The 15,545-nt window shown below is 37.3% G+C and overlaps 1 protein-coding gene across 1 annotated transcript in view; it reads right to left on the bottom strand.

The window, feature by feature from the left end:
- LOC126199195 (ubinuclein-1) overlaps window positions 1-15,545 on the bottom strand; it is a 370,199-nt gene that overhangs the window by 236,745 nt on the left and 117,909 nt on the right. The window contains exons 4-5 of the mRNA XM_049935975.1: window positions 11,874-12,014; window positions 9,028-9,117 (exon numbers count right to left, since the gene is read on the bottom strand). Of these exons, the coding sequence (XP_049791932.1) occupies window positions 9,028-9,117; window positions 11,874-12,014 (231 nt within the window). The remainder of the gene's footprint in view (window positions 1-9,027; window positions 9,118-11,873; window positions 12,015-15,545) is intronic.

Here is a 15,545-nt window from a genome sequence, read left to right as displayed (position 1 = left end):
AAAAGTTGGTGAGCATAGATGTTTAAGACGATGAGTAACATGTGACTTCCAGAAGTTTAGAATATTCTGTTTCAGTTATTGATTTTTCTCTCGTGCACTATTTCTAATTCTGTGGTCTGAACTTGCACAGTACTGAAGTGTATGTATTTTGTTTTACCTAAATTCAGTGATAGTCCATTTGCAGAGAACCTGTTATTAACTTTCACAAAAATAGTTACATTTTCTAGTGTTGAAGTTACTCCATTAGGTTTGATTACAATATTTGCATCCTAAGTGAAGAGAACTATTTCCGCTTCTTGGACATAAAAAGGAAGATCATTTAAGTACAATAACAAGAAAGAGAGGAAACCCACTATTGATCCCTATGGTACACCTGTAGTGATTAATCCCCATACTGTTTCATTGTATACACTCCCTAAGTTTATTAATGAAAACACCACATTCTTTTAGTCACACAGTATGAAAACCTGCGATTACAAAGGTCTATGATACCATAATACTCAAGCTTCTCTAGGGGACTGCTGTGAACAAATACAAGCTGGTGATATTTTGTCATTTAAATTTTGTATAAACAGTGAATTAAAAAAATGCATGTTCTTTGAAAAGCCCACTTCGAAACTAAGTACTTTATAGTGAGAGATGTGTTTATGGTTCTTGGATATATTATTTTTCCCACTGCCTTTGAGGAGGAGGTAAGTAATGGGACTGGTCAGCAATTATTAACATCTGTGTCATTACTTTTATAGCAAAAATGACGGACAACAGCATATTTCAGTCTGGAAATATCCCCTATGATAGTGATGTATTGTACTGTACGTGTGGCTGAACACATTATATACACTGTTTATCCAAGAACTTCTGAGATGGTTTTTACTCCTGATGTACAAGCAACTTAAGTGCAGAAATTATGATGACAGCTTGAACTAACAACTGTAAACAACAGATATGCATTTGACCAGTCGGCTGTGAGTTGGCAGTGTTTACTGGAAGTGCAACCATAGTGTGCCAATGTCAACGTGTCACAAACTACAATGGAGCAAAATCTCTAAATCAAGTGTTCAAGACTTTCTAAAGAATGTTTTCAAGAGCAGAAAAGTGTACTGAAAGTTTGTCCTGTACACTGACTCTTGAACAAAAACAGTAACGTGCAGACGCCAGTGGCAACCTGATTGAAATGCAAAAAAACGGACAGTTATTTTCTGGCAAAAAACACGGGTGATTCAAGTGTTACCAATACGAACCAACCACAAAACAATACTTTGATGCCCTAACTGTCATTCAAGCAAATATGACGCATGGGAGGAACAACATCCCAATGAGGGGCTTTTCTGCCAGTTTCACATGATTATATGGATGCTGTGTGTGAACTCAAGTGGGAGAGGGTGGGGGGGGGGGGGGGCATTATGCCGAATTCCTGAAGTATTACAACCAACATGTTAACATTTATTTATTTTTTACGAAACTAGCCTCAAAACTGTTTGGATCGACTGGGTACATGCGGAGTACAGGATTTCAATACTTCACTTGACACATTGCTGACTCCATGAGCTTTTGATTGTGAAAGTGCATTACATTCTCAATTACTTTGAAAGAGCATAAGATGATTGAAATTCACCTTTCTGCATGTGGAAGTGCTTTTTGCATAGTTTCTATTACTTTATTGCTAGAATTGTATGTGCCAATCTTCTGAGCTACTTCACGGAAGTGATATTAAAATATGTCACTTGCCTCGACAATATCACATATATTTGCTTGTTTGCTTTAATAAGAAAGTCCTCCCATTCCTTACCTTGTTTTCTGGTTTTCTTTTAACTATTTACCACATAGATTTAATTGTATCATCTGAACTGTTGATTTTAGACCTTTTTTTTAAATTTTACCCATTTTCCTTAGGACAGCACAGTATTTCTAGTAATATGTACTCAGTCCTCCTCCTCTGCTGGTCCTAACATTTCAAACAAACTATTTCCTTTTCCTTGCATTAGTATTTCCACTACTTTGGAAATTCAGGTTTTTTTCTCATTGGTTCCAAATGTTATTGCTTTACATGGAATGTAGATGCTAAAGAATAATAGTAATCTATTTTTTAATAGATTAAATTTGGTATTGACATCTTTCACATAAGCCTGGTGTATGATTGGAGTTTGTTGTTAGGTGCATACACATCACTGTGTAGTCTACATTTGTAGCTGTTCCTTAACAAAATGTAAAGTGCTGGGAATAATTTATTACCAAAATACACTTCATTTATATTCTATTACCTGTTTTGTTGCCTCTCATTCCCTCTCATAGTTTCTTAGCATGTATATGCACTTAATAATGTTCAGAGCTCTTCATTGTACTTTCCGGCATTTTAGAAAGACAAAATACATTTTGTTCACGGTAATATGTATTATTTTCCAAATAACATTATTCAAACAGGAACCTACACAATACTCATAGGAGGGTTTTCGTTGATTCCCCCCCCCCCCCCCCCCCTCTTTCTTATTTGTACCCACAATCTATATATTGAGCAAGCAGTAAAGGAAACAAAAGAAAAATTCGGAGTAGGTATTAAAATTCATGGAGAAGAAGTAAAAACTTTGAGGTTTGCCGATGACATTGTAATTCTGTCAGAGACAGCAAAGGACTTGGAAGAGCAGTTGAACGGAATGGACAGTGTCTTGAAAGGAGGATATAAGATGAACATCAACAAAAGCAAAACGAGGATAATGGAATGTAGTCAAATTAAATCGGGTGATGCTTAGGGAATTAGATTAGGAAATGAGACACTTAAAGTAGTAAAGGAGTTTTGCTATTTAGGGAGTAAAATAAATGATGATGGTCGAAGTAGAGAGGATATAAAATGTAGACTGGCAATGCCAAGGAAAGCATTTCTGAAGAAGAGAAATTTGTTAACATAGAGTATAGATTTAAGTGTCAGGAAGTCGTTTCTGAAAGTATTTGTATGGAGTGTAGCCATGTATGGAAGTGAAACGTGGACAATAAATAGTTTGGACAAGAAGAGAATAGAAGCTTTTGAAATGTGGTGCTACAGAAGAATGCTGAAGATTAGATGGGTAGAGCACATAACTAATGAGGAGGTATTGAATAGAATTGAGGAGAAGAGGAGTTTGTAGCACAACTTGACTAGAAGAAGGGATCGGTTGGCAGGACACATTCTGAAGCATCAAGGGATCATCAATTTAGTATTGGGGAGCAGCGTGGAGGGTAAAAATCGTAGAGGGAGACCAAGAAACCAGTACACTAAGCAGATTCAGAAGGATGTAGGTTGCAGTAGGTACTGGGAGATGATGGAGGTTCCACAGGATATAGTAGCATGGAGAGCTGCATCAAACCAGTCTCAGGACTGAAGACCACAACAACAACAACAACAACAACAACAACCCACTTGTTCCTTTCCCAGTATAAAAGATCATTCAATACCAGTCTTTGACTAGTCACACACTCCTTTTTGTGTTCTCTTAGTGAAGATAATGAGAATCATTGATATCACAAAGTTCTTTCAAGAAGAGGTATGTTTCAAGAAATAAATTGTAAATGCAAATTTAACCCTTTGTTGCCTGACGGTACTTACAAGTACCAGTAAGTTTTGACTTTCATTATTTTCTTGTGGTGCATTTTCGTGATCTGAGAGCCTGTCGGTACATAACAGTAACTCTGCTCTACTGTTTCATAGATGTTATTGTGCAATACATAGACCTCTCTGGCGGTCAGAGCTTGAAATTGTTTTGCGCGCGCTGCTGTGAAAACAGAAGATTGTATGTGCTTGTTTCCATGGCGTTGCCTGAATTTGCGCGCAGTTTATTGAAACTTCCGTTGAGTTTTCCATTGTACGTACTTACCTTCTATGTTTTTTTATAATTGTTTGAAGCATTACGTTACAAGTGAATGAGATAAAGTGGAAAATATAAGGCGGACTTATTAGTACCGTCAGGTTGTGCGAACACTTTATTGTAGCAACAATGCGTCACCTCTCACTAGTTGTTCTGTCCACTTTTTCTCACACAGAAATCCGTAAATACATTTGCCTGTGGAACAATTAGAACAAACAGGAAAGGTTTGCCATGGAATTTATCTAAAGAAAAATGTCTATATCAAATTACACATAGTCATCTTTAGCCCTAACAGTATTTCAATGGGAGGAAAATAAAGTAGCGTATTTTGCGTCAAACTTCCATGGCACTGAACAGAGCGTAGTGACACGAAAACAGAAAGATGGAACTAGTATGACTATACCACATCCAGTTATTGTATGTGATTACAATAAAAACATGGGTGGTGTGGATCATGCAGACAGATTATGTTCAACTTATGGTCTTGACAAGCGATCAAAGAAATGGTGGCACCGTCTCTTCTGGGGAGCAATAGAAATTGCTTTTGTCAATGCTTACGTCATTTTCAGTGATCTACATGGGGCACTGCCACTGCTGGAATTCAGGCGTGCTGTGGCACTAGGGCTAATGAATGAACAGCAAGTGCCAAATCTCAAAAAGAGAAACTCTGGTAAAGATGAAATAACTCTCCCAAAGAGAAGGAAGGATAACTTTTCTGTTCCGAAGGATTTACGTCTTGGCAACCGAGGAAACCATTTTGTAGTGTTCAGTTGTAAAAAGAGGACAATGCGAAATGTGTGCGAAAAATAAAATTCAGTAGAGACCACATTCACAATGTAGTACATGTAAAGTGTATTTGTACTGTAATGAGAAAAAGAACTGTTTCCTACAATTTCATGAGGTATCACTAAATATGTGATATGTATATACTGTCAAAAATGTATAGCTAAGTTACTATGTATTGTGAAGCTGCTCTAGAATAAATTTATGCGAAATTTAAAAAAAAAATCAGAAATATCATATTTCTGTTAATTAATTTTCTAATGTAAAAATATTTAATATTTATGTGGAATAAAGTACAAGTTATAAAAATTGGAGCATTTTTCTGCGCATGCTGTGATTCTGTCCATGGAGTCTGACGGTACTTCTGAGTACCAGGAGAGAAGAAAGTTGTGAAAAATAAAATAAAATTTTACAAAAAAATCCTACCGTCATTTGAGGCCACAATAGCATAAATTCTGCAAAGAAAATGTTAAAAAGTAAATTTTTTCTTATGTCAGGAAACAAAGGGTTAAACTGACTGTCAGATGCTCAATGATATCAAAAATGAATTTGGCAGTGGATTCAGTTTCTTAGATTTTGATTTTGTATTAGACTTTTTCAATTGTTCAGTCCTCCAAGGTCTGAAAAACAAAGCTCATTCAAATGAGGCTGAAGACAGGATTACAGCCAAGATATGTCCTCAATAGGTAATTTGTGTATCAAGCCATTCATAATCCAGAGAGCTGTCAGTTGCTGAAGAATGTGGCTTCTGTTTCAGTCTGCAGCATTACAAACACTATGAATTTCGGATGGTATTTTTAGTTACTTAGAGACAAAACAAACAATTACTCTAAATACATTTTGTCTGGAAGCTGATGAATCAGGCCAAGAATAAGTGATTGGTAAGCTACAACAGAGGAGCTAAAAAACTTGCTTTCAAGAATTCCATCATTACCCTGACTCATCACTACTGTTCAAATATCTGATCGACTTAAGACTCTGTATCCATGCCCTTCACACATTTTTCTTTTTAACAAGTTTTTTTCCTCAGTGTTACTTAATAATCACAATGATGTGAATTAAATTTGTTGATCTAATAAATTTTAAATTTCATGGAACTTATGTTGTTTCCATATTCCTTCATTACCACAAAAGATTCTTGTGAAAAAAGCATTAAAACGTGTCTCATAAGACGAAGATACATTTAAGTTGTTATACAAAGTCCTGTTTGGTACATAGGATGATGTAAGGTGATTACCACACAGAACATTAATTACTAAGCAATCACATCACTCATTCATTTTTCGCAAGGTCCTTGTTGCCTGAAATTTGCCTCACCCATCAAATGTGTGAATACATATTCTGTGATAATTTCATAGAGATCAGATTACAGGGGTAGTTATGTCTTATTTTGACAACTAACTAAACAGATCAGTGTGGAAAATCCATGTGGACTTCTTGGGAAGGCAAGGCTTCATACATCCACATCAAATGTAGAAGTAACATCTGTCATAAGATAGCTTAAGAGAGACACTTCTCTTTCACTAAAATTTAAATGGACAACATACTGGTTCTTCAACTGAAAGAAAATGAGTGACAGATAATACAGCTACACCTAACTGTTATAAGGAAAAAGTTACTGCATATTTCCATCTTTTGAGCTTCTTTATGGATTCATTGCTGCACTGAACACAAAATGCTCTTGACGGGATATTAATTTGAGATCTCGTGTAAACCCAGTCCAAGAATGCTAGCATCTTGCATATTGTAAGACCTTGGTGTTGCTCGTTCTTTGAACTATGAAGAGGAGAACGATATTTGACAATTTTTCACTCTCTCCATTATGAACATAACAGACACAGCCACTAAACTGCAGGAATTTAGTCATAGCTAGACTGTCTTCTGCTGCTATTTTAGCTGCAAACGGTTCAGGCATCTGACAGCTCGATCTTAAGATGGCTGAATGGTTTACAAATGAAATACAAGCAGGAGAAAATTTAGTTATGGGCAAATTCCTACAAATTTATGGGTCAAGTAATACACAATTTGAGAACATGAAGATTCACATGACACAAGCAGCGGGTAACACTGAGACAACAGAGAAGCTTTCCAGCTTGCTGTTTATTGAGATTCCCAATAAAGAACATGCTGCCAGTGTAGCTGTACCATACTGTTTACGTATACACAGTTTCTCTGATAATAATGGCCACTGCTGTTCAACAACTAAATTAGATTCAACACACACGGCATTGGCTTGGGGGGGGGGGGGGGGGGGCGGCGCACATGCTTGTGTGCATTAAGTGTGTACATTTATGAGCGTGCATGAACACACACCAACCGTCACAGTGTACATCAAATAATGAAAAAGGAAACTTATGAACACATAATAGGTCTTGAGAACACAGAAGATGATGGACGCCACTCTCAAATGATGTACCAGTAATAGTAATAATAATAATAATAATAATAATAATAATGGCCCACAGAGAATATTTCTGGAGGCCAACTGTCCAATTTGTCCTCATTTAGGATGCATCATGGCACGACATGCAAGTATCTGAGCACTAAAGCATACAGACCCATGCTTTAGGTCTAGTGAATACAAATACGTAACACTGTATTATGCAGAGTAGCATCAAAGAACCAGAGTCGGAATAGAATATACTACAATGCTGCCAAATACTGGGTGAAAAGTATTTAAACCGACAACTCTGGGCGGTTGTAGGTGACATTAAAACAAATATTTTTTCCTAATTTCATTTTTTCCTATGAGGTGTATTTAAACCGGAAGAGGAAGATTTCTCTGGCGGCTAATTAATTGAACCAACAAACACTTCTCCATTTTTTATGACCAAGAGACAACACATTAACACAACCCAATTTCAATTACAGTAGATTTTCAAAAATGCCTCCATTGACACGTAAACAAAGGTTACACCGTTGGATCATGTTCTGTCTGACACGGGCAAAAGCCCCAGGAGTATGCTGAATTGCTGCTGCTGCTATCCGGGCAACCAGATCCTCTTCCGACGCAACAGGAGTTGCGTAAACAAGGTTGCGCATCTCTCCCCGGACAAAACGTCCAGAGGGGACATATCTGGGGATCAAGCAGGCCATGGTACAGGACCACCTCTGCCAATCCACGTTTCTGGGAACTGTCGGTCCAGGAATCGATGCACATGACGACTGAAATGTGCCGGCGCCCTGACATGTTGGAACCACATACATTGTCTTGTAGGGAGCGGGACATCTTCCAGCAATTCTGGCAATGCTCTGGCGAGAAAACTGTAATAGTGCCTGCTACTTAATGGCGTAGGTAGCAGATACAGCCCAGTTAAACAGTCCCCAACAACACCGACCCACACATTAACGAAGAACCGCACTTGATGAGCGCTAGTAACTGTGGCATGTGGGTTATCCTCACTCCAAACATGTGAATTGTGCATGTTGACTCCATCACGCCTGAACATTGCTTCATCAGTAAAACAACACAGAGGATGGAAATGTAGGATGCATTTCACACTGTTCCAGGTACCACTGCGAAAACTGTGCTCTGGGTGGATAATCAACTGGTTCGAGGTTGTGGACACGCTGTAAGTGAAATGGACGTAACAATTGCTCTCAAAGGACTGTTCTTACATTCGTCTGATTCGTCCCCATGTTACGTGCACTTGCACGAGTGCAGCGTTCTTACCGTGCGGCGGTGTCAATGTCCAGGTAATCTGCTAAATGACCGGGTCTCACGCAGACGTTAGTACACAGCAGCAAACGTCGTATGATGCGGGATACGGTGATTAGGATATTGTTGTTGATAAACCAGCTGTGCAGCTCATCCGTTGTGGTGCGCTACGTAGTATGCACCAACCATATCAGTGTACTCACTCCAGGTGTATCGCTCCATTAGCAAACAGAGACAATGCACTACAACACTGGTGGACAGCAGTTGCTTACAAATGAAGAGCGTAATACGCCCTCCATTGATTTAAATACTCCTCATAGGAAAAAATGACATTAGGGAAAAAAATTTGTTTTTATGTCCCCTACAACCTCCCAGAGTTTATCTGGTTTAAATACTTTTCACCCTGTAGACTTACACGATACGTACCGGACATTAAAAATAACATGAGTAATACCAACATCATTGTACACACACAGCAGAATGGTGAATTTTGCTCCATTTTCAAACAATAGCGGTTATTGTTAGTATGGACCACGAAGGTTGCAATATTTTTGTCCTAGTGCCCATTTGCTTGAAATCCATTTTAAATGATACCAAGAGGGGGTAGTCAATTAGAATGCTGTTGAAGGTGCAAAAATCTAACAATATACTGCAAAAATATCTTGCCTGCATTGTTCCACATTAATTGTAGTGAATGTAGTTCATATGCTGTTCTGGGTATGCATATAACACAGTAAAGCTTTACATTACCTTTAATGGAGACACAAGACTCGGAGCTTTTACAGCGTCACTTTCAGTATCTTCTTCACTACCTACATCATCAGGCAAAGCAAGTACCCTCTGAAAGTGATGACAAAAAATCAAAATGATGTTTTGGTTACGCAAAAATATGCAATTAAAATTATCACTACATTATTTTCATAATTTCCTAACTGTTGTAAAGTTATTATCAAACATTGTAAGCTGATATTGTGCAACAGGCATCAGCATATCAAATATATTTCATACAAAAAAAAAAAAAGTGTCAAAGGAGTGATCAGATACCAGCATCACGTTTCAGAATATCTTCACTTCAGAATATCTTCACACATATAAGACTGATCTATGCACCTTTTGACCGGTACAACTTGTAGATTTTCTTATTGGGCGATTGCTCATTCAGAAAATTTAGTATCATAACATAATGAGTGATTAAAGAAAGACTGCACAATACATTCAAAACAAGCATGGCAATGATGTTGCAAGATCAATGATGATATTTTGTGGATAGTAAAATCTTTCAGTAGCAACAAAGAAATTCAGAAAGACAAAGTATATATCCACTTGGTATATAGAATGTGGATAAATTCAAGATAATGTGCACTAGTAGTAAAAAACAGTACCATTAGTGTACAGCGTTAAAGGTATGCAACTGAACTCAGACATGTTGAGAAAATACAGGGTGTTTCAAAAAGGACTTTATAACTTTAAAAATTCGCATATATTTATCGAAAGAAGACAGAGTTGGGTTTAGTGTTATTTTGGAGGGAAACCTCTTTTTTTACTTTAAACTAAAGATGTTGTGTGCTATTTTGTAGGGAAAAAAAATTTTTTTTTACCTTAAACTAAAGATGTTGTATGTTGCTTCTGTGGGATATCCTACTCACATCCCATCATAAGTCAATTTCTTCCCAAACTCGCTGTAGCATTGCAGGTGCAACTTGCTCAGTGGCAGTGTAAATTCTTGCTGTAAGTTCAGGTAGACAAGCTGGCATAGAACACAATATCCTTGATGAATCCCCATTTTATATGGGGGCCATGCAACTGGCACATCATGACCAATCCACTGACCTGGAAAGCGGTCGCTGAGAAAATACCAGACGTCAGCCAGGTAGTGGGGTGGTGCACCATCTTGCATGAAGTAAACATTTCGTTCATGGTCATCCTCATCGATCTATGGTGTCAAAAATTGTTGTAACATATCCAGGTACACTATCCCATGGATTGTTCTTTCACGGAAAAAAAGGGACTGTTTCTTTGTTCTTGCTAAATGGCAAAAAACGTTCAGTTTAGGGCTATCATGAACATGTTGCAATGTTTGATGTGGATTTTCACTGCTACAAATCCTACAGTTATGTGTGTTAACCTTGCCACTTAAGTGAAAAGTCGACTCATCATAAGTGATTTTGTCCACAAAATGTTCATCCTTATGTAATCGATTTAACGTATCCGCACAGAAGTTCTTGGGAGCAATTTTATCATTGTCTTTTATTGCTTGTACGATGATCAATCTGTACAGTTTCAAATGCAAATGGTTTCTCACACATGCCAGACAGTTGTATGTGGGACTTGCCGGGCCAATTTCATAGAGCTGCTGACAATGTTGTCTCACTCGCTCAACAACGTTGTCAGATGTGCTGGGATGACATGATGATTTCCCATGTCTTACCAAGCACTCTGTTTCTACAAAACACAGCTAGTATGCTGGGGTCCAGTGAAGGCAGCCATCTTTAACGCAACTGCCGCTAGCACTCCTTACAGTGCGATTCCGCACTAGCACACTATGCGAGACAAAACCTGATATATTTCCCTACAAATTGACACTACTATCACCTCTGTAGGTACTATGAATTAATACAAACTTTCAAAGTTGTAAAGACCTTTTTGAAACACCCTGTATCCAGGTATCATATTGTTAAATTATTAGCAGAGAAAAGAACAACAATCATTTTCAGGGAGGGCATATTGCTAATGAAGATTTACTGGGACAATTCTGTAAAAGTGTAGAGCAGCAATGGGTGGCAGAGAGGACTGTCTAGATATCTTGGGTGAACTGCTCTTGAATAATGTTTGAGTTTCCCGCCCCATCAGATTAAAGAAGACAATTGTAAAAATTCAGAGGCATGATCCTAGGGTTGCATCTGGCTGGTTCACTGAGTATGAGAGTGTTATGAAGACATTGGATGATCTTGTTTGGTAATCTTTGGAAAGAAAGTAACACTGTTTTCCTCCCAGGAAATACTTTCTGGTAAAGAAACAATATTGCAGATTAACAATAAAGCAATTCTAAAGGATTAATCTTATATCCTACTTAAGGGCACCAGAATAGCATAAAACAGATTGGAATATACATGGAGATATTTATATCCCACACTGTCCTGAACGGTAACAAAAAGTGAACCACAAATTATGTACCAGCATCCCTTGCAATGCACTATACAATGACTTATGTAAATCATGAAATGCCTTCAAACAATGCAAATATGGTACAACAGTTACATAATTTATAGGAAACTTCCATGCATGTCCAAAGGAACATAGCATCGAATTATATGCACGATGTCAAATACTGACTCTGCAGTAACATACTTCTGTAAATATTCCACATCACCTGATAAGCAAACAAATAAGCCACCAGTCAATTCCTCAAACAACTGTTTCTTACACAGAGACTGGCTCATGCACAGTAAAAAGCTGAACTTCAGCAACAAAAATTCCACATATTTGTTATGAAACAGCAAATGAGAACATAGTTAAATGAAGAGAAATATGCATGTGAACACGCACACACACATGCCCACATGCACTACTATCACTACCTTTATACATGCTCTTACCTTAACCCTTTTCTTATTTTTAATGTCTTTTGACTCTTCAACATCAGACTGATCAGATACTTCTTTAAATTCTAGAGGACCACAATTAATATAGAAGCCACCATGTGCAGTTGTCATCTCCTCGGGAACAACTTCATCATACTGAAACATTTGCAAAAACATGTCTCAATATATATTAAACAGTAAGAAAAATAAGCTCTAGCTACCTTTATTTTATGACTAACATACTGTACTGTTAGAACAAACAAAAATGTGGTATTGGAAACGGTCTCTGTGAATTACTTCATCTCTTTATGACTGGAAGAGTAAAACATCACACACGCACGCACACACAATTATTTCTGCTTTCACATCCAGATTCAACAAATAAATAATTTTTGAACACATCAAGCAGTTGGGAACTTACAGATATACTGTCTTGAGACCATTGTACTATTGCTGAATTTTGGTATTTATACATAAGCAGTGTCCTATTCACATCTCACGTGGCACGGAATGCCATGTCCATTTTCCTGGTTCTAGTAACACACGGTATCTGCAAAACAGACTGCAGTGCTACTTTCTTTAGCATTTTAATTAGCAGAACTGTATATGCATCTTCAAAATTTTTTGGAGCAATGAACACTCCATTAAATTTCAAGTGTGCAACCACAGAAATGTTACATTTTCTCCTGACATTTAGGCTGTATACCTTTCAGCTGTATCCTCTGCGAGTGGGCTGACAACACTTACAATTCATGAAAGATTCAGACAACCTCAAAAGTACACCCAACTCTTACACAACAATAAGTCAGGTGTGGCAGGGCAGCACATTGACAAAGCTCACTACGTGGTATGAAAACATATAAATTCTAGAGCTGATATCATCATCGTGGGACTCTGTGCTGAAGGAAGCAGTGAAGACTTGCTTCTCAAAAATCTTAATAGCAATTTCAGCCTGGATAAATCATGGAATCCAGAACATTCTTTAATAAATTTGCAAAGATGTTACTACAGAGTAACTAATAATGGTATGTCAATAGTCCAGCAAAGAGTGACTGTGCAGCTACAGATTCAATTTATGAGTAGTTCTTTCCTACAAAGAAATGTCTTCAGTCCTGTGTATCTGTGGCAATATGTGCTTTGCTGCAGATGCACACACACTAAATTTAAGGAATCAGCACAAGTATACCTGCTGTCACCTGGACTACATCATTAACAAATTCAGGACAATCAATGTACAGTCTATCCTTTTTTCCCCCAATCTTCAATATTTTGAACAGGGCAATCTTTTTTTAATATCTTATGTCTACCATTCTCACTGACATAACTTTTCACAGTCCTATTTTCATCTCAAAGGGTTCATATAACCACACTTTGAATTGCACTTTAGACTTTAAAAGTAGTCAGGATACCCTTATTGTTGGTAACAATTTTTTCATTAATTTGCATTCTTCAAAAATTGAATATTTACATATGGCCTCTTATCATATGCTATCTTCTTATTTTCAGATTGTGCATCTTTTGTAATATGAGACTGTCAAAAATATCCTTGATAGTCCCTAAATGTGTCAGATATTCTTCAAATCCCTTTAGGACGCACAGAAATAAGATTTTTTTTCTGGGTGGTGGTCTACTATAATAAGTGGATCAATGCTAGCTTCCCGTTTTATTTTAGTGTAGCTATTAGTTTTATCCCAAAGTCCAGTATGGTCTACTCCTTGTTCTGGAGCAGATTAAATAATTCCACAACTTCACAATATCTCACATATCAATGTATTTGATAGATTCAATGTAGAAGTGTGGCACAATGCTATGTCTTATTTCTTGTGCCCTTATAAGTCATATTTCAGAACATCTGATGACTGGCAGAGACACTGTGAAGGCCTTTTTAAAATTCTTAAATAGTGTTAAATGTGAGTTGAAATATAAAAGGAATGAGTAAACGTAAAAAACTATTAAGAAAGAGATAACGAATGTAAGTGATTGTACTAATGAACATGTTGGATCTTCAAAATAGTATTAACTACATCCAGCTCATGAGAGTCAATGAGGAACAACGAATGATGTTCTATCTTCTTAGGAAGAAGCTGTTTGTTCTTGAGGCAAGGGATAACACAGTTAGCAGAAGTTAGTGGTGTGTGGCAGATCTATCGTGTGTGGACTGCAGACATAATGGCACCTGTGATAGTGCAGTTTCTTTCTTCTTTTTGAGTGATTAAATCTTAGTAAATTTTGTTCTACACATGTTACATTGGCCACAACAGACCAAGTCATGTTGCACAAAAAGATAGGTAAAAAAGTATTGGCAGTAACTAAAATGTGTGTACGTAGGCAGTCCATGATGTAAAGCAGCCATTTCACCAAAATCAGCTAGCGGGGACTATTCGCCATGCTAATTTGGCAAATGTTGAAAGTGGCTTCTTAATTCAAAACTATCGGTGGATATGCAACAAAGACTGTGTTGAGGTAGTCATAATTACAACAGTAGAATAACAATTGAACAAAATATTGTTCCTTTTGAATGGTGAAATCCATTAATGGAATGGGTGGTAACCTCCTAAATCATTGTCAGTTAATGATACTTTGATGATCCATGGTGAAGTAACATAAGTGGGTCAATATATTTCTTGGACTCAAGAGTATTTGGGTTTTCTCCTGCAAGTTCCATTCTACCACAAATGAGAGCTGACTTGGTCGCCTGTTTGTAATTCCTTTTATTCCAACCAACGGCACTCAAGAATCAGAAAATGAGCACTATCAAACACCATAAAAGGCACCCACGTCAAGTGCCCATCAAATTACTGGTTTTTGTATAAATTTATCCAAAGATACATTATTTGACTAAAGATACATTTCGAGCTACCTTAACATGAGTACCTTCGAAAGCATGTTTGCTATTACAATTCAGTAATCATTTTTGATACAACTTTGCAGTCAGCTGTGATATAAACTAAATTCCATAGTACAGAGTAGTATTTTTTAGACTTGTGCTAATCTTGATTCTGTGAAAGTACAATGGGTCACTTTTTCTGAAGTTCGTAACTCACTTTCCAGTACTCCTGTCAAACTCACCTCTATGGCCAAACATTGGAGTATATGGTGGCACTGAAATTTCTAAATTTTGTTTAAAGAGCTCACATTTGAGCATAAATGCAATTTGTTGTCATCGAGGGTTGGCTGAAGCTCACAACCAATGTACAAAGCTGTGCACCTGGGGGAAGGTACCCGCTAACAGACATGTTTTTAACTGCCCAGGTGTTGTAAATAACAGCCGAAGACACAATGTGATGCCATGGGACAGCCACTCGCAGGTTGTAAAGTTTCATGTGCTGAAGCTGCAGACTGCCGTTTCCCCAAAGTCAAAATATTCAAACTAAACAACCAGACTGGTTACAGAAATTGAACGTTCTTAATGGCATGCTACCACACCTTAACACGGTTAGCAATAGTACACAGTTCTCGATAAATAGAGTGATGGAATATTGACTTAACCAACCACTATACACTACTAAAATTTTTCCCTTGTGTTTTAAGGGGCTCCGGAACGCCCTATACTTGCAATGTTAAAATAACGCTTATAAATTACATCTTTCCTCACAAAGTATTTGAGGTAGGAAGTTGAACTTTTTACAGATTATTTATTGGAATATGGGCTACAACTTAACACAGGGATTTTACAAAATTTTAGTT

Source organism: Schistocerca nitens, chromosome 8 (genome assembly GCF_023898315.1).
Source record: "Schistocerca nitens isolate TAMUIC-IGC-003100 chromosome 8, iqSchNite1.1, whole genome shotgun sequence".
NCBI lineage: Eukaryota > Metazoa > Arthropoda > Insecta > Orthoptera > Acrididae > Schistocerca > Schistocerca nitens.
This window is presented reverse-complemented; position numbering and strand designations above follow the sequence as displayed.